General features: G+C 34.3%; 2 protein-coding genes and 1 pseudogene across 2 annotated transcripts; all 3 read left to right on the forward strand.

The window, feature by feature from the left end:
• Nucleotides 1-2,720: 2,720 nt before the first annotated feature.
• Nucleotides 2,721-5,047, forward strand: LOC142534528 (protein kinase PINOID-like). The gene is made up of 2 exons (XM_075641397.1): nt 2,721-3,681; nt 4,098-5,047. Exons 1-2 carry the CDS (start codon nt 3,122-3,124, stop codon nt 4,858-4,860), a joined length of 1,323 nt encoding a protein of 440 aa, XP_075497512.1. The 5' UTR covers nt 2,721-3,121; the 3' UTR covers nt 4,861-5,047.
• An 8,451-nt stretch (nt 5,048-13,498) lies between these two features.
• On the forward strand, nt 13,499-15,065 carry LOC142538005 (major pollen allergen Ole e 10-like). Its single transcript, XM_075643454.1, has 4 exons — nt 13,499-13,762; nt 14,022-14,363; nt 14,617-14,647; nt 14,731-15,065. The coding sequence occupies exons 1-4, from the start codon at nt 13,714-13,716 to the stop codon at nt 14,837-14,839; spliced, it is 531 nt and encodes a 176-aa protein (XP_075499569.1). The 5' UTR covers nt 13,499-13,713; the 3' UTR covers nt 14,840-15,065.
• A 2,006-nt stretch (nt 15,066-17,071) lies between these two features.
• Nucleotides 17,072-18,469, forward strand: LOC142538006 (ABC transporter C family member 12-like; annotated as a pseudogene).
• Nucleotides 18,470-19,846: the final 1,377 nt, after the last annotated feature.

Below are 19,846 nucleotides of genomic sequence, written 5' to 3' on the forward strand. Positions count from 1 at the left end.
AAAAAAAAAAAAAAAAAAAAAAAAAAAAAAAAAAAAAAAACTTACAGTAAAATGGCATTCGCTTAACCAATGAAGTAGAATTTGTCAAGGCTCTCTTTCTATATATTTGTGAATATAATTATAGGGATTTAGATCTTCTGATGTGGCTGTAATTCTGTAAACACAGCACCGGTGTTGTACTCTTTTTACACGAGGTGATCAACTGATTATCTCGTGTGCTGTGTTTTCAACAACAAACAACAGATGATCCAAATCCATAATCATAGAGTCACTGACAAAATCTTTTGGTGATCCTTTCCAGTTTTTTTTACTACGTTATCCTATAAGTAATTTAAACTTTAAAGCTCTTTTTTTAGGCTTTTGGCATTTTTTTCCTTAAAAAAATGTCCCACAGCTATAAAATCGGATTGACAAGCCTTTGTGCCATCCCGCATTGTTCAAGATTCCATATATAATTCACATATCATATAGTATTATTATTGTAATAATATTTATTATTTATATATTCCTTGTCTTTATAGGGATAAAATGCATGTGATGATTGTAAATAAGTAGTATTCTCCCTTCGGAAGAAAAAAGAAAAAGTTGGCTTTGACATTGCAATTGCAAACAAGAATCTTAAATGTGGGCTGTATGCAGCGTGGACCCAGTCATTAAAACCTATTACTTGAGTATTATTATGTATCATTGTAAGCATTCAATTCTTTTTCGAGTCGATGGCGTTATAACTGAGTCTCAAACTTGAGATTTTGATGTCAAATGAGTTACAGTCAGTAACCGACCGTACTATATATAAAATTAGATGTTATAGTTTAAGTGTTATATATCTAGAGATGGCAACTGGGGGTGGGGTGGATCTGTCATCCTCATCTTCGTCCTCGAATTCCATCCTCACCTTAATATCCGTTCCGATCTCTCGTTTTTTTTTTTGGACGGATGAACTTTTTCCAAGTTATTTATTTGCACATATCAACTTAACAGGGTCCAATAAATCGGCATAAGGGTCATTCTCTAGCCTATATATGTGTGTGGATACCATAAATTTCTGATAGAAATGGCACAGTAAAAAGAATATAATGGAACATTTTGGATGGTATGATTAATTGCAAATGGACCCCTCTCACTCTTCCTCTAACGTGAGATGGACCTTTTTCCGAGTCCAACTGTGGAACACCCCTTTTGCTCCCATTCTTGGTAGCAAGTCACGCTTGCTTTTGTTCTGTAACTCGCCCAAGTGGCTTCTGTTTTGTTCATATACTGAAATACACCATTTTTATGACATTGTAATGGCTTACAGATTGTCAGGGACTGCGATTTTCACGATGGCATGGTTCGATTTATCAAAATCTATAGCTGGTCGACAACTAAAACAACTGTTTCGTGAAATTTACCATTTTTGAAGATTAAGAGTGAATAAATCAAACTTAGTGTGACAGGGAGGGATTCGGCCATGCCTTTAGTTAGGCCATCGTGTGATTGACTCAATGGTCCAACCATGTGCCATGAGTATATAGGATTTACCTTCGATTTTTTCATTTTTCTACGCGTATGCCAAATGACAAAAGAGTACATCCCGATTATGGTCCATGAACTTAAAAGAGAAAGGGTATAATCGACATTACGCACCCCGAGGTTACGATCAGAGTATTAAAGTCGGAACCCGAGTCCAAACCACGCGTACTGTACACTTTGTCTGAACACGCAATTGAGTACATTAAAGCAAGACACTTTCCACTTTGGCACGTGTCAAGACATTAGAGCACCTTCAATCCCGCACGTGCCGGGACATACGTCAGCATTAGCACCTTCAGCATCCCCGAAGGCCTCACTGAACTGGAGGAACTAATATATCAAGCAATTTAATTTCCATATAAAATCTTATATTTGCAATGAACAAATTAATGTGTTGTGTCTTCGTAATATATATATATATATGGAATCGATTTTCAGATCAAATATAAAATAGCTTGAAAATTGATAAATACTAGTAAAAGATGTCCAACGCGTTGTATGTGTTATTATTATTCTTAATTTGATCAAATAATACTAAACAATTAACACGAAATCATTTTTACTTTTGAAGAGTTGTTCGATTTAAAAGAGAGGTTTTGTTTAGATTTTTTTATATGTACAATATGAAGTGACTTGGGAGGTTTTTAGTAAGGTTTGAAGGGTTATTATGGAATTAAATATTTTGGTGTCCTCTAAGGTAGTGACTCTAAGAGTCTCACACTTAATAATATAATAATAATGATATAGAAGTATATATTAGTATGAAAATTCAAGATAAAATATATCGATTATCTATCGACAAATACATTAAGAGTAGGTCTACAGTGAGACGATCTCACGAATATTTATCTGTAAGACGGGTCAATCTTACCGATATTCACAATAAAAAATATTACTCTTAGAATTAAAAAAATAATATTTTTTTATGAATGACTCAAATAAGATATCTGTCTCACAAAATAAGAACTGTGAGACCGTCTCATGTAAGTTTTGTAATACATTGAATGCATATTAGACTAATTTTTTTTTTTTTAAAAAAAAAACTCAAATTATAGATGTTACTCCGCTCCTATTGTCGATTAAGAATCGATATATTTTTATGATAAAAACTATATAATTTTTAGTTGGCATAAAATAAGAAACTCGTTCATAAAAATAATTTATCTTGATCGATAAATTTACCCGATCCATGGCTTAAATAACCCCCGACAACCAATTTTTTCAACGAAGCCAAAAAAACACACACAAGCTTCGCAGAAACCATAATATTCATTCCTTCTGTGTTTCTCTTCGGATATGCTGAAACCCTAATTTCATGTCGATTTCAATTCGTTTAAGAAGCTACGTACCTCTCTTTATCTTCTGCCAATCTATCGACTTTTGAAAACTTCCATTTTCTATTATCTCTTAGACTCAGATCTTTATAAGGTTCTCGACTTTGCCGATTCCTGTTATCTTTTGTACACTGTTCGTTCGTCACAAAAAATTCCTATTTTCCATTCTTCGTATCTGATTCTTCCACGCAGAGGATAACAAAAAGATTGCCAAAAAGCGTAAAGTCCACTGTATCTAAGAAATTCGGCGCATTGTACGCGAAGGAGTCCTCAAAATGATAGACGAGTACCCACGCAGGAATTTCGAGGAGTTGAATTGTGATCAGGGGGTGATTTGCTCCTGCAAGAGCTCGATGAGCAGTGAAACCACTTTAAGCCACTGCACGAGCTTTAGCCGGCTGTCGTTCGAGCTCCCGAATAGCTCGCCGGAGCAGCAGGCGGCGATGAAGCCGCACCGCTCGTCGGACTCTTCGTTTCAAGCCATTCGATTGAAGGCCAACCTAAGCTTCCGTGACTTTAGCTTGGTGAGACAGATAGGAAGCGGGGATATAGGTAGAGTTTATCTCTGCAGCCTCCGTGGCACCACGGATGAGGGGCGGATTTTCGCCATGAAAGTGGTGGATAATGACATGCTGGCCTTGAAGAAGAAGATGCAAAGAGCGGAGACTGAGAGGAAAATCTTGAGGCTTCTGGATCACCCGTTTTTGCCATCTCTTTACGCAGAATTCGAAGCTTCGCATTTTTCTTGCGTTGTAATGGAGTACTGTTGCGGCGGCGATTTACATTCTCTTAGACATAAGCAGCCGCGGAAACGCTTCTCCCTCAGCTCAGCCCGGTAATTTATGCTGCATTTTCTGATATTTCGTGTGGTTCTTGATTAATTATTTATTTAAAGATGAAAAAGGTTGAAACTTTTGAAGGGATCCATTAATTAATAACACTCAGTCTTGTCATTATAATTAATTTAGTTTTCTCATTTCATATATATGGCAACTTTCATTATTAGTGTTCTTTTTCTAATCATGTGATCAGGACGAAGATAGGAAAAAGGGATTTAAAAAATTCAATTTTTTGAGTAAAAATCAATCAATTATATCTGCAAATTGAGATTGATGAACATTTTCCTATTCTGTGTTTTCTTGTTGGGTCACCGTTTGAAACCTGAAATTTGAGCTTGCCACATTAGGTTCTGTCTCTTTAATTTATTCTTCTCCAGCAAGGAATCAGAAAAAAAAATAATCTTTTTTCCAGGTTTTATGCAGCTGAGGTTCTGGTAGCTCTAGAGTACCTCCACATGTTGGGAATAATCTATAGAGATTTGAAGCCGGAGAACGTGTTAGTCAGATCCGACGGCCATATTATGCTCACCGACTTTGATCTCTCCCTTTGCTCCGCCGCCGTACCCGCCGTCGAATCTCCGAAATTTTTACCTGACTTACTCTCGTCTCCGAAAACCTCACGCAGCCCCCGTTTACTGACCCCATTCTCCTGCATTTCTAACCATTTTTTCCGCTCCAAGAAAATCCAAACTCTTGCGGCCAACCGCCTCTTCGTGGCGGAACCCGTCGCGGCACGGTCCTGCTCATTCGTGGGGACCCATGAATACGTATCGCCGGAGGTGGCTTCCGGTATGACCCATGGCAACGCCGTCGACTGGTGGGCCCTCGGTATCTTCATTTACGAGATGATCTACGGAAGAACCCCGTTTGCAGGCGCAACCAACGAAGCTACGCTGCGTAACATCACGAGAAAGCCTTTAACGTTCAACCACGACGCCCAATGCAGCACAGGTGAACGCCACGCGCGGGACCTGATATCCGGGTTGCTGAACAAGGATCCGAATAGACGACTCGGGTCAAGGAGAGGAGCTGCTGATGTGAAAACCCACCCCTTTTTCAAAGGGTTGAATTTCGCGCTGATTCGAACGATGACGCCACCTGGACCAGCGGGAATCCAGAGACAGAACAAAACGACGACGGTGCATCGACAAACGGCGCCGTTTGACGTGTTCTGATTCTTGATTGGATGGAGGAGATGACAACATAGTATAGTGAAGTGATTTTAATATAATTTTTTAATATACAGTATTGTGTCCTTACCATGTTTAGGTTGGAAAGACAATTTGTATAGAAAAAAGTAAACGTAATTTATGCTATCATAGTATTTTAATTGCTTTCACATTATTGTGGAATGAATCTCCCATCAAATAATTTTTCAATTATTATATTTTGTTGAGATTGGAGTTTCTTGACTTTGATGTGTCGTTGGAAGTCGAGAAATGTAGTAATTATATCATAATTAAGTCCAACAAATGATTAAAGAATAAGTAGATTATCCTTCCAAATATACCTTTTCTTTCATGTGTGGTAAATTCTTTATGTTTGTCTTATGATACATCAAACGGTAAAAGTTAATGAATAAGTTTTTCGTGAGAATGTCTCACTAATCTTTATTTGTTAGACAAGTCAATCATATCGATATTCACAATAAAAGTAATACTCTTAGCATAAAAAGTAATATTTTTTCATGGATGATCCAAATAAGAGATCTGTGTCACAAAATACGACCAGTGAGACCGTCTCACACAAGTTTTTGCCGATGTTAATTTACAATGGATAACAGGAAGTATTACTAGCTTTTCAGGTTAATATAAATTGATCAGTAGGACGATCTTATATCTTGAAGAATGACACAATTTGAGGACATATTTATTTAACTTTTAGGGAAAAAAAGTACTAGGTGGTGTGACGAATTTCCCAAGTACTTTTATTGTTCTTTTAGGAAATATCAAGATGCGGTGGGAGTGGCTAGTGGATTAGGAAAGATGTATGAAATCTTGCTAAAATCAATTAGCCTTTTTCCCAAAATTAATTGTTGCCAATGTCATACTTATGGTTCCTGCCCAATAGATGCATGCATATATAGGCTCAACCATAGTTTACCTAAAATATTACTTTTTATCATATTTTTTATTTGACAAAAACTTCTGTGAGACGGTCTTATGAGTCGTATTTTGTGAGACAAATCTCTTATTTTGGTCATTCATAAAAAATTATTACTTTTTATGCTAAGAGTATTATTTTTATTGTGAATATCAGTAGAATTGACCCGTCTCACAGATAAAGATTCGTGAGATTGTCACAATAGACCTACTTTTTTTTATTTCACGAGAATATAATCGAAAATCAATCTTATTTCATAAAATTAATCAAATAACAAAAAACCCTCAAACTTACCCCAACCAATTCAATTGGATGCACTTTTTATTTTTCTCGACTATTCATTAAAAGAATCTATTTTAACAAAAAAAAAAGATCATATATTATTGAATTCTCGTTACCATCACACTCAATTGTTATATAATATTGTACGAGGGTCTACTGCTAATTATTATTAAATTATTTGCAAAGAAGAAATAGTCCACAAATATCTTCTAGCAACACAAAAGGGGAAGATGCGCCGCGGGGACATTAGGAATCGGCATCATGTGGAAAGTTTGAATCAAACCAGACCAACCTTTAACGTCAAATGCCCTCTTTTGTTTTCCCATAATTTTATTTCAATCACTTCTTCCTAGGTATTATGATTTTACTTACATTTATTTTATATATAAGTATATTGTTTATATTAATTTTAGGTATGTGATTATTTTTTGTAAAAAAAATATATATTATTTTATTGAATGTGATATTTTATAGATTAATGATTAGATTACATTTACTGAGATAGTTTTAACCTTTAGATAAGTTATAGATGTGTTGGAGAAACAATCGAAAATATATATATAGATGTACGAAAGTTACTGATGAACACACATCAACAAAGTTAGCTAACATACATCATGAAGAGTAAAATTGAAAAGGAACTTTGGTGTCACATTGACAATATAATTAGTCAATCTCGACTATTTAAATTTTTTAAAAGGACAAACATGATTAGGCAATTTTTCTTTTTTTGCAAATTGCCCTTGAATAAAATGATTTAAGAATAAAAATTTAGTTTATTAATTATATGATTTTTGAATAATTATCTGACTATAAAATCTTATATAAAAAGTAATTTTATATAACTAATATTATCACACACTAAAAAATGAGTAGAATGAACAAACTTCTTAGCTACATATCACAACAATAAAATCTCATTCAACTACAGGGGACTATCAAAATAATAGTAGGATAATTTGTTCACCACCGACTATTGATCAGTTTATTTTTGCCAATGGTTCTTTCATATAAATATACGAAAAATCATAAAATTTGTTTATCAATGTCCAATATATATCTTAGAGATCCCGCTAAATACGTCAAATATTATCTTCCTTCGCCGACCAGATATATTTTTTTGTCGAGACACGGACGGCCCATCTAATCTCAGCTAAACACGTCAAATACCTTGTTATACTTCCCCTACGGTCACTAGACATGACAAAATATCATCAGGTCGACTGGAAGTTAAATGCAACAGTGAACTTATCAAACATCGATACAATGTTATTTCGACTGATATCCCCTTTTCATATTTATCAAGTTTAACTGATCATCTCTTTGGGTTGCTTTTGTGGAACATGACTTCATTCCGAACTTTTTAAATTGTTCTTTGGTGTATTTTTTCGGACTGACAAAATTCCAGTGTCCAACTGCATAGCTTGCAGTCCTAGAAAGAAATTTAGTTCGTCTATCATGCTTACTCAAACTTATCATGCATTAATTTAACAAATTTCTAGCAAAGTTTTGAGTGAATGGATCCAAGTATAATTTCATAAACATAAATATGAATGATGCAGCTAAAATAAATGAGTCGAGTAGACTGCGCACGCGAGATCCGACTGGTTAGTAAACTGGTCTACTTGGCCCGTGAACGGGCTCGCCTGGCTGATAAACGGATCCACGTAGACAATACACAATTAATTTGCGGGGCGTCACCTGCGTCACGAACACTCGTCAAGTGAGTGTCGGTTGTCCCACATCGGTTGGATAAATAACTTGGGAGTTGTATATATGGGCTTGGACAATCCTCCCCCCTTGAGCTAGCTTTTGGGGTTGAGTTAGGTCCAAGTTCCAATCTTAACATGGTATCAGAGCCCGGGTTCCACCGTTATGTATTGGACTGCCTTTAATTAGGCCTCCCGTTCTGCCCATAATTGGGTCATTTGCAAACTCCACGCTCCAGATGTTCATTCCTGGGCGTGAGAGAGGTGTGTTAATTGTCTCACATCGGTTGGATAGATAACTTGAGAGTTGTATATATGGGCTTTGACAATCCTCCCCCCTTGAGCTAGCTTTTGGGGTTGACCCCGTTCACGGGCCAAATGGACCAGTTTACTAACCAGTCGGATCTCGCGTGCGCAGTCTACTCGACTCATTTATTTTAGCTGCATCAATGAACTAACAAAGTATAATAATTTTTAATAAATGTGAATATGGTCTTATCCACTGAGTCTACTATAACATCATGATCAAACAAGAACCGTGAAAGAGTGTTATACCAAGTATGTGGTATTTGTTTTAATCAACACAATACTTTATTTAATATAAACGCATGATCAAGTAAAATATTATTAATAAAACCTGGAGGTTTATATATTTCCTCCTGCAGTGGTCCATTTAGGAAGGCACTCTTCACATCCATACGAAATAATTTAAAGTTTTTATGAGCAACATAAATTACAAAAATCCAAACAAAATCTAATCTGGCCACTGGAGCGAAGATGTCATCATAATCAATTACATTTTATTTTCTGAAATCTTATGCAACCAATCTAGCTTTTTTCCAGATTACAATATCATTTTCGTGAAATTTTTTTGCTATAAACCTACCAGGTTCCAATCATCGTCTATCAAGTACAAAACCTTGTTCATGTCAAACTTGTTTAACTCATCTTGAATAGCTTCAATCCAACTGTCATATAATGAAGTTTCATCGATTTTCTTAAGTTTTAATTGTGAAATAAAACGAAGATGAAAGAATTCGTTAATCATTTATCGTCTATCTCTAACAAAAGAACAATATCTTGTAACGAACGACGCAAAAGGTGAAGGTAAATTCTTGTGTTGTATGCAATGTGTGATAGCCAAGATCATTGTCTCGTGATTGACAGTTAACTATTATTGGACCAGAAGTTGGACGAAGTTCGTTAATAACATGAACACAGATTAATATTAATTATCCAATCATTCATTTTCTGGGATTGATTTTGACTAAGCATACTCAGATTCTAGAGACAGTGTTATTGCGAGTTGTCATCGTAAAATCACGGATTCATGGGATTAGGAATTCTTAATTACATCAAATTTGCGTGAATAAGATCACCCAAATTGACCAGACAAGTAACTTTAATACGAATTTTTATTTATTTTTAAATATAATTAAGAGCACATGGTGCATTTATCTTCTTGTTTTTTTTTTTTTTTTTTTTTGATACAGCATATTGCATATTCAAATTTCGATGAACTTAAATTTCAAGGTTGTATTTCTTACGGTTAATTTTAAAGATGAAAAACGTATAAATTAATTAAAATTGAAATTGAAAAAAAAAATATATATATATATATATATATGAAATGAATGGTGAAGAAAGGGAAGAAATTGGACAACACATGGGATGTCCATGTGACCACCTGCCAACCCGGCAGGCCCACATTCTCACTTTTATCCAGTGTCGGGCACTGACCCACACTAACTCAGCATGACCCGGCCCACTTAAACCAATCAATCTTCTCCACGTGGCTTGTTAAAAGACGTCTAATTCTTCCCTTGTTTCACTTCTATTTTCTGGGCCTTTATGGGTACGTGATTATTCTCTTCTTGTTAGGCATGATAATGGAGCAGGGTGACGGCGAGTTTTTTTACTCATATTTTCATGTTCATTCTAGCTTTTGAGATCAAATCCTCATCAATGTTCTCGTCAGGGGTTTTAATTCGGGTGAGTCGGCTCGAGTTGATGCATGATAGTATTAAAAAAGTTGTTTAATCCAAACGAAAATATTAAAAAAATTAAAATAACTAAATAATAATTATATTTTAATTTAATCATATAGTAAAAAAATCTCACATATATGATTTAAATTTGAAATTTTATTCATAGAAAATTAAAAATATATTTACAAAATAAAATAAATAATTATTTAAAAGAATAAAAAACATAAAAAAATAAATATTAAATGATGAAATTAATATATAAATATATAATAACTATTTTCCAAACATGACAATATTTATTAATTATATATTTTTCCAAAAAAAATTAATTTTGGAGTCAACCTGGTTTGGCCGAGTCTAACTCGAACCCGATTACATTTTCAAGTCGGATATCAGGCCCAACACGATCTCACCTGAACTTGAAAATCTCCAGCCCAAACTTGATTTTTTAGGGTCGAACTAGGTCGGTTTGCCGTGTCGGGTCATATTTGACACCCCTTAATCCCCATACCCGCTTCAAAAATAGTAATGAGACAAGGGTAGGGAGGGTTCGGTGGATCTCTCAATTTATTATTGTTATTACTATTATTTTTATTATTATCGGGGCGGATTAGAGAATGGAGATAGTTTCCCTATATCAACCCTGAACTATTTCAGATATTCAAAAAAATCTCTGAACTCGAAAATTAGTCCCCAAACACACCCGTTTTAGATTTTCATACTGGAAAAATTGTCATCCCTACTTCTTAACACACACACACACACACATATATATATATTGTTTATTATTTATACAAGGCTAATCGCATTATCACCCCTGCATGAAATCAAAAAAATAAAAAAAAAAACATCTTGCGTAAAATTAATATAATGTTCCAATTTGTGTTTTTAAAAGTTATTCATAAAACCATTTACCATAGAGGGTAAATGTGGTCGAATTTTTATAACATAGAGGTAAAATGTGTTTGATTTTAAAAAAAATGAAGGATGTATTATTTTATTAATATTTTTTAACGAGTTTTATGTCTTTTAGAATTTTCACAAGGATGATTGATGCAATAACGCTACGTATACACTCAAATTTAAAATATAAAATCAATTAATTTTCCGACAATTATAGATACTGATTTACATAATTCCTAGATGGAACGAGATAAATGGTTTATTCGACAACTATCGTATATGTTGTTATTTGAAGATGAAATTTTTTTTTTATCAAAAAGACTCAATTTATTAGGCGGTATCTAAGTACAAAGTAATGCTCTAACATTTGACCAAATTACTAAAAAAATAAGAACATTATTTTTTTAGTATAATAGGGAACGTGAAAAACACACGTGATTCATTTAGGATAGTTGAATTTAATGTTTGGGGTTGGAGTGGTATAAAATTGCGCTTATTACTATATCAACGCAACATTTAATTCGAATTTATTTTCAGAACTGACTCCAACGACTTTGATTGATAAATTACAACACTTCGAAATCGGGCTCTTCACCAAATAAATCTTGATCCACTATCCCAATGACGTTTTGTTCCAATCAGAATTGATGACGGCAACCATGGTTCACCGTTGCGGTTGTGGAACGGACGGAACGAGAACGTCACAAAGTTTCATGTTAAAACGATTGTGTAACTATAATGTCGTCTGATACTCACGGAAAATTTAGGGTCCGCTCCCAGCAAGTGTCACTAGTGCAGACGCAGGGTTTTGAAATTGTCCTGAGCCTGAAATCACGAAAAAGACCATTAAAGGGGGCCAGGAGGGTGTCCTGGCGTAGCCCCTCCGACGCTCAAGTCAGTGACTGAGGATATATAGGGGGAGCAGCTAAGGGTGCTGCTGAAAACAATATAGTGAATGCAATATCATACGCTCAAACCTGGTATTTATAAGAGAATACATGTGCCCTTGATGGGCCTGTCTTCCATTTGGGCTAGGGATGAGCCAGGGATAATGGGCTCATTCATGGGGTATCAACGTCTTTTTTTTTTTTTTGGAATTTTGGTGATTTCACCATCAACGCACTCGGAATGAAACGACGATTTTGTGGTTGTCTGAGCGTTTTTTGTAATTTTTCCAACTAATTTTTTTTCAAATTATATAATTATTTCTATTTTCATTATAAAAATACTCCGTGACGATAACCATTAATAGAATCAGAAGCAGTCTCCATGACGTTCTCCGCGACCACGACGGGAACCATGATGATAACCTAAAAATAAAAATATGAATAACTTTACACATTTTTGAACACCGCCATATTACAACGGAATCAAAAAAATCTAACTAAAATGAACTAACATTAATTTCCTCGGAACCCGTAAGTGACTAACGAAGGAAATGTCACGAGTTGATATCAAAACCGACATCAAATAAATGAAATACTAATATTCAAATTACTACATTTGAAATTATTTCTATAAAATGACTTTAGAAATGGGTGGGATTATGTGTTGAACAAATAAACTAAATGAGGTTAATTTTTTTACAAAAATATTGATTTGAGTTAAAAAAATAAAATACCCCAGATAGGAAGCTATCCTACATGTTTTATTCTTATTCTTTTTTTAATTAAAAAAAACATCTAAACATCTTGTGAGACGGGCTCACGAAATTCACAATAAAAAGCAACACTCTTACCATAAAAAGTATTATTTTTTTCATAGATGACCCAAATAAGATATATGGTCTCACAAAATACGACCCGTGAAATCATCTTGTACAAATTTTTGCCTAATAATTCTTTCTCTATCTTCTCGCATTCTGATAGTTTGGTTTCCAAGCAAATTATATTGGAAGATATAAGCAAATTATATTGGAAGATATAAGCTAGGATTGTCCAAGACCATATATACAACTCACAGGTTATTTATCCAACCGATATAGGACAATTAACAGATCTCTACATGCACTCTGAAAGAATTTTGGATCAAAGCAAGATTAGATCTCCAAATCATTCTTCCAAGTTGCATTTCGAAATCCAATAAGTTAGCAATGTCCAATTCAATATACTATTCAAGCCCAATTACGTACTTACGAGTGAGTTACGGCTATTGGTCTCTCATTCTTTTGGTTGCATTTGGACCAGAGATTTTGGTTTTGAGTAAGTCTTTGAATTGAGGATTTGAAATCATTTGAAATCCACTTCCAAATAGCTAATTGAGAATTTAAAAAATCAACTAACCAGTAAGTTTGTTATTATAAATTTGAAATCTTTAGCTTCAGTTACGTTAGATTTTTGTTTTTGTACTTGCGTTTATCCTAAATTTCGTTAGTTATTTATTGTTATTCCATTGCTAGGTGCATCAGACACCAATACTTTAGGTTTTTTAAAATTATGTATCAATCATATATATATATATATATATATATATATATATATATATATATATATTTACTTGCGAGGTTAATAGTTTAAGAATGAACAAGGACAATTTGATACAATAGTATGGTGCAGTTTGGTTCAAGTACTTGTAAGTATTAATATAAATAGTATTATCATATCACTTGTTTTGTATAAGTATTATTTATCTCGATCAATCAAAATATTACTTATTTCTATATTATATATCTCATATCATGAACGAAACGGTGGCTAAGTGTACTAAATGCGGCAATAGATTAATTATAGCTAGCTAATCCACTCTCCAAAGCCTATTATTTAGATTAGAAAAGCTTGATTAATTGCAGAGTCGAACACAATTTTTAAAAAGAAAATTAAGGTAGAAGAAACGCCTGATTCTCCATTAAATATGGAGCGTCATTACAATTTACGACCAGTCTCACTCACTGTCTCTACCTCCCCATCTCTCTCTACTACACACACACACTACAGACTGCAGAGTGACCCGGCCATATAACTGCGTCTTCGTGTTTGCCAGCTTTTTTATTACATAAAAAAAAAAAGAATTGTGAAGGACTGAATATCTTTCACTTGGTTGTACTATGGCGAAAAAGATTTGGGTTCTTCTCAAATTTGTTCAGTGTTTTCTGAGTAATCTTCCTCTTTTGTTTCAGATGTTTACTTTGTTTCTTGATCATAGATTCCAGATGGATCACATTACGGTGATTTAATGTGTTTCCACGACGATAAAAGCTCATACTTTTGTTCCTCATGCGTGTTTGATTTTCTTGGTCGCTGTGTGACCGACTGCTGGTTATATGTTTGGTGTTTCCCCATAATATATTTGCTGAAGAAATCTTTTCGTCAAAGTTGGTGTTTTTATAAGTTATAAATCTGTTACTTTGATCAGTTTTCGCGGTGGAGGCAGTGGTGGTACAAGAAAAGGCAGAAGCCGCTGTCCCGGTTACAACTCTATCTCCGCCGGAGGGGAACACCACATTCCTCGGCGGCACGACGTGGTGTGTGGCCCGGGCTGGCGTGTCCGCTATTAATCTACAGATCGCGCTGGATTGGGCCTGCGGGCTCGGCAAAGCGGACTGCGGACCAATCCAAGCCGGCGGGCCGTGCTTCAACCCGAACTCGCTGCTTTCGCATGCGTCCTATGCCTTCAACAGCTACTACCAACAGAATGGAAACTCTGACATCGCTTGCTATTTTGGTGGGACTGCTACTTTGACTCAAAACAATCCTAGTAAGCTAGCTTCTGGTTCTCCTTTATACAGTATACAGTCAAATTTTCGTTTTTGGGATTATTTTCATTAATGAATACATCAATTAATTCCAATAATTTTTTTATCCTATAAAAAAAACCCATTAAATCAAGTTAAAATGAATTTTTTTATTGTAAAATGTATTTTTTTAATGTGTAAAAACACTAAAAATATGAGACAGATCTCATGATTGTTAGTCATATCCTTTGGACTAATGGTTGAAATTCCTTGTAGGTTATGATAAATGTCTTTTTGGGACTTCAGGGTGAGTTGAGTATAAAAATCTAGCAAGTGGCAGTGGATTTATCGAATAAATTTATATTACATTTGAAGTTTAATTTTTGGCAGATCTGTACAATCAAAGGCAAATTCCATGAGGTGTGAAGCAGAGAGTTATTGGTGGAAGATTGAAGTAATTCTTGTTTACGTTTTTATACTTAATAAGAAATGGTCTTAATGGGCAAGTGAGTGAACTGTAAGTGTAATTGGTGTTACTTTTGAGGAAATTTATTTTGGTAACAAATTATCCAAGTGGATGGTGTAATTAGGACAACTGGTTCGCAAGTATTTTTTGGTGAAACATTCCTTGCTTTCTTGCTAGTTTAAGAATCATGCGGCATTGTAAAGTACGTTTTATGTTCTTGTCTTTTTTGTTCTCCAGTCAACACATTTGCGTTTTTGTTCTTTTTTGTCCTTCCATCTTGTCCATGTCACCCGATACAGAAGACCTGACTAGTCCGTAGAGATCCGAGTGACCGACTAATACTCTATAGTCTAAAGAACTTATTTTGTTGGTTGTCATCTGAATCACAAATCAAGAGACGTCGAAGGTGTCAAGCGAAAACAGTCTGACGTTCGAGTCAGTAGTTGCTCGATAAAATTCTCAAATAAGTAATACATTGAGAATATGGGAACATCATCTGTTTACAGATTTTCGGAGAGTCTTGGGAGTTTTGATTTTTGTGAACCTAGTTGTATTCATGTTTTTGATAAATAAAAATAATAAATGATTGAAAATAGATTGAACCGATTTAATGAGGTGAATAATAGCCTCAATCTAATGGGCTAAATAAATTAATATGAGTCATAACACATCACATGTATATATATACACACACTACAATCCACGTAGCGGAACGAGATGGATTAATCAAACAAAAATTTTGGTTTATCAAAATATGAAACATCACTTTTTTTTTTCAGTAGATTTCTTCGTGAGATGGTCTCACGAATCTCAGACGGGTCAATCCTACCGATATTCACAATAAAATACGATCCGTGAGACCGTCTCACACGAGTTTTTGTTTTTTTTATATATAAATGTCATTGTTTTGTGTTCAAACTCAAAATTTCATAAATCTTGTATTTAGTTTTGTTTAACAACAACTTTTACGCTCCGAACTATTCAAAATGAAGAAAGTAAATTTTCCCCTAGTGTAATGCCCAAAAGGTCTCTACTTCACAGAAGGTTGATGCACGCCGTCTGAGTGTTGTATCGATCAGTCTCGGTAGCACTTGCTTTTTTCTTTGCCCTTCTTTATGTTATATCAACACAACCTTTTTTTTTTACGTGACATAATAGCAAGATTTTAGATCATTTATTCATCTCTATCAATTTATTGCAAATCATGTTGACCATTAACGTGGTACTTATAATTTTTAATTTTGTCGCAGTGTTGAATATATTATTTTTGTGTCAGAAAGCAAGATCTCACATTTGCGAAAAAAATTTAGATTTAATAGCAAAACCCTTCTCCCAATTCAAATTATAACTTTTTTTTTTCTTATCTAAACTATGAGTAGGTCTCTTGTAAGACGGTATCGTTATTTATGAGATGGGTTAACCCTACCGATATTCACAATAAAAAGTAATACTCTTAGCATAAAAAATAAATTTTTTTCATGAATGACCGAAATAAGATACATGTCTCATAAAATGAGACATAATTTTGATTCAAATTTCCAACAAAAACTTGTGGTTTGGCTCTCCACATTCTTGAGTTAGTTGTTGCTCATTATTGTAGAAGTGTCTTTTGACTTTCCACATTCTTGAGTTAATTGAAGAGTTTTGGCTCTTCATATTCTTGAGTTAATGAGCATGACTCTTGGTGTGTATTTTGGACTTATAAATAGTGTGTTCATTTTCTCATTTCAAAAATATGAAAATTCTATCTCTTTCAAGTATTCTCTTGCATTTCATATTGTTAGCTTTTCATTTGTCATCCGTTAAATCTCGGTGATAAAGTAAAGATACGTTTTCAGTTCGCCGTAACAGTGTCTCGTGCTAAGTCATTGCTGGTTGTTCCGTTGTATACTGGGAAACAGACGTCCAAGACGATCCTCGAAGCACATACAGGAGGGGACAAATCTGTTTTAAGGACACTGTATTTTGTACAGACCTCGATTTAGTTTACTTTAAGCTTTGTTCTACTGTGTTTTCATCACCATTTGATTCATTGGTTTTTACGAAAGTTACTCTACTTTATCGTTTGATATATCTTGCACCAGTTTTTGCCCTAAACTATATATCAGATAATTCAGTGTTAATTTTAAATTGACTATTGCCTGAATATTTTAAATTATACAAGTATAATTTAACTATATGTCGCAGCTTTACTTTTTCTTTTACATAATTCACATAATATAATGCCTCATGAACTGTTTGTTACCAATGTTTTGATATTACATATCTTAATGGACCATAATCAACCACAGAGGGAAGTAAATCGGTTGGACGCTATCACCAAATCTCCAGTATATGCACAGTTTGGGTATGGAGTATCTTCAATTCGTGCGCACAAAGCATATGACAGAATGACAATTATTTACGGGAAAACTATTGACAACAATATTAGGTTCACTCTGCTTAACATCAGTTCTAACCTTTGGCTTACAATAAGGCTTGAAACACTTGGAGGTGTTATGATCTGGTTAACCGCTACCTTTGTTGTTATGCAAAATAGCAGAACTGAAAATCAGGTGGCATTTGCATCCACAATGGGTCTACTACTTAGTTATGCTTTAAATATCACAACTTTGTTGAGTAATGTTCTGAGACTAGCTAGCAGAGCGGAAAATAGTTTTGACCGTGTGGGTACTATATAGATTTGCCATCAGAGGCACCAGATATCATTCAGGGGAATCGTTCTCCACCTGGGATGGCCTGAATCTGGTTTGATTAAGTTTGATGATGATTTCTTGAAATACAGGCCTGGACTTCCTATGGCCCTGCGGGTATTGTCCTTCACCATATATCTCTGCGTCAGCGTGCCATAAGGTTGGAATTGTTGGAAGAACCGGTGCAGGAAAATCAAGCATGCTCAATGCATTATTTCGAATTGTGGAACTTGAAAGGGGAAGGATCTTGATATATAATTTTGACATTTCTAAATTTGGATTAAGAGATTACGTGAAGTTCTCAGTATCATACTATCATACCACAATCTCCGGTTCTTTTCTCTGGTACATTTCATTGATAAGCTTTTTATGTTTCTCCTGGACACTTGATCTGATACCATCATTTATATCTTTTGTGATTTTGGTATACTCTTGTTCATGTAGATACTGTACGGTTCAACCTCGATCCTTTCAGTGAGCATAATGATTCAGACCTCTGGGTGGCACTGGAGCTGGCTCACTTATAGGATGTCGTTAGGAGGAGTGCTATTGGTTTGATGCCGAGGTAAAAAAAAAAAAAAACACCACAAGTTTTATAGGTGTTGCAGTTCAAGCCAAAACTTGAACTTATATGCTGCTATGAACTAATGGAATCATCAGTGAATTCTGTTTCTATTTCCCCAGTTTGACTAGCAAACTTGCTGAAGCTCAAACTGCATTTTGTGCAACTTCAGTGTTTTGTTTCTGATAAAAAAAATTGCTAATTGGTACCTTGGCGAAAAGATCATGGTAGGATAAGCTTACTGCCAAAATTTGGTTCGCATCTTCAGCATAAAAAGTTAGAAATAAATATTTTCTGTCCAAGGTGTTTCATTTTATGTTTGTTTTACTAAACAAATACCCAATTGATCTGTGTCAAGGTTTTGGAAGGAGGTGAGAACTTTAGTGTTGACCAGAGGCAATTGTTAAGTCTTGCTCGAGCTTTACTTCGGAGGTATATCATTATCTCAATGATATCAAATTCCACAATATGTTATTTGATTTCTAATACTTCAATCGGAGTTATGTATGGTGGTGAATCCATCTTTAATTAAAGGTTCTTGAGTATGATACTCCTAGAAAAACTTCTTGAAAACAGAAGGAGTGGATTCTCTAAGATGGTTCAAAGTACAGGATCTGCAAATGCAGAATACTTGCGCAGCTTAGTGGTGAGAAAGAACATAGAGGGTAGGCTTGAAAAAGAAGCGGGGTTGCAAATTTGATGAGCAAACGAGAACGACTGTTGTCTTCCTGTTGGAACTCTACAACATGTTTTGCTCTTGCTCTCAATTTCCATTTCTTCAATAGAGGGAGGACCTTCAATTATTTGAGTTAGAAACTGTATCCACAATCTGATTGAAAATCATGAACATGACTCGCTGATGCTGTTAGGAATTTCACATGTGAGCAAGACAAGTTTCGAGGTGCAACAGAGGAGAAAATATGCTGCAACCTCCGATCTTTCAGAAATTTATTTCCTTTAAAATAAGGTTATTTATCCGGTAAATTTAAGAAAAATGCATCTGCTGAAGTTTCAATTAAAATTCAGCACCTACACATATTTTTTTAGGTATCAATACCTGAAAAATATATACTTTTAGTTTTAACCCTTGTACAAAATTTATATTTTTACCCTTTATATTATTTAAATAAATATATTATTTTATTCACAAACATTACACGTGTCTTTTCCATTTAAAATATAATTTTTAAAAAAATATTGTTTCTCAATTATCATGGAATAAAAGTAAATACTTATTTTGACATACAAAGTACCTATTATGGGGTTTCAGATACTTGATTTCGCTCTTTGAATACTCCAAATATATAAGAAAATACTGTATTTTCGAGCATTGATCATAAATTCAGTCATTGTTGGTCTTTTAATGAAAAATACATTAGGATGACTTATTCATGTCATTTCATTTTTTAAAAAAAAAACATAGGTCATCACTCATCATGAAATAAGATTAAATATTTATTTTGACCTACAAAATACCTATTTTGGAGTTCCAAATGTTTGATTTGACTCTATAAATACTCCAAATGTTTAAGAAAATACTGGATATTCGAGCTATCACAATAAATTCAATAATTGTTGGTCTTTTAATTGGAAATGCATTAATATGACTTATTCATGTCATCTAATTTTTGAAAAAACACAGTTTCTCACTCATTGTTGAATTAGAAAAAAGTACTTATTTTGATCGATAAAATACTTATTTTGGGGTTCTAAATATTTGATTTGGCTATTTGAATACTTCAAATGTGTAAAAAAATACTTAAGTTTCAAGTAATATTAAGTGAC

The sequence above is a fragment of the Primulina tabacum genome, chromosome 2 (genome assembly GCF_025594145.1).
Source record: "Primulina tabacum isolate GXHZ01 chromosome 2, ASM2559414v2, whole genome shotgun sequence".
Classification (NCBI taxonomy): Eukaryota; Viridiplantae; Streptophyta; class Magnoliopsida; order Lamiales; family Gesneriaceae; genus Primulina; species Primulina tabacum.

Excerpts from the sequence above, each read along its gene's own strand:
- LOC142534528 (XM_075641397.1), top strand. The coding sequence starts at position 3,122 with ATGATAGACGAGTACCCACGCAGGAATTTCGAGGAGTTGAATTGTGAT. Across the intron at positions 3,682-4,097 it reads TTCTCCCTCAGCTCAGCCCG|GTTTTATGCAGCTGAGGTTC; the intron begins GTAATTTATGCT and ends TCTTTTTTCCAG.
- LOC142538005 (XM_075643454.1), top strand. The coding sequence starts at position 13,714 with ATGGCGAAAAAGATTTGGGTTCTTCTCAAATTTGTTCAGTGTTTTCTG. Across the intron at positions 13,763-14,021 it reads ATTTGTTCAGTGTTTTCTGA|TTTTCGCGGTGGAGGCAGTG; the intron begins GTAATCTTCCTC and ends TACTTTGATCAG. Across the intron at positions 14,648-14,730 it reads TGTCTTTTTGGGACTTCAGG|ATCTGTACAATCAAAGGCAA; the intron begins GTGAGTTGAGTA and ends AATTTTTGGCAG.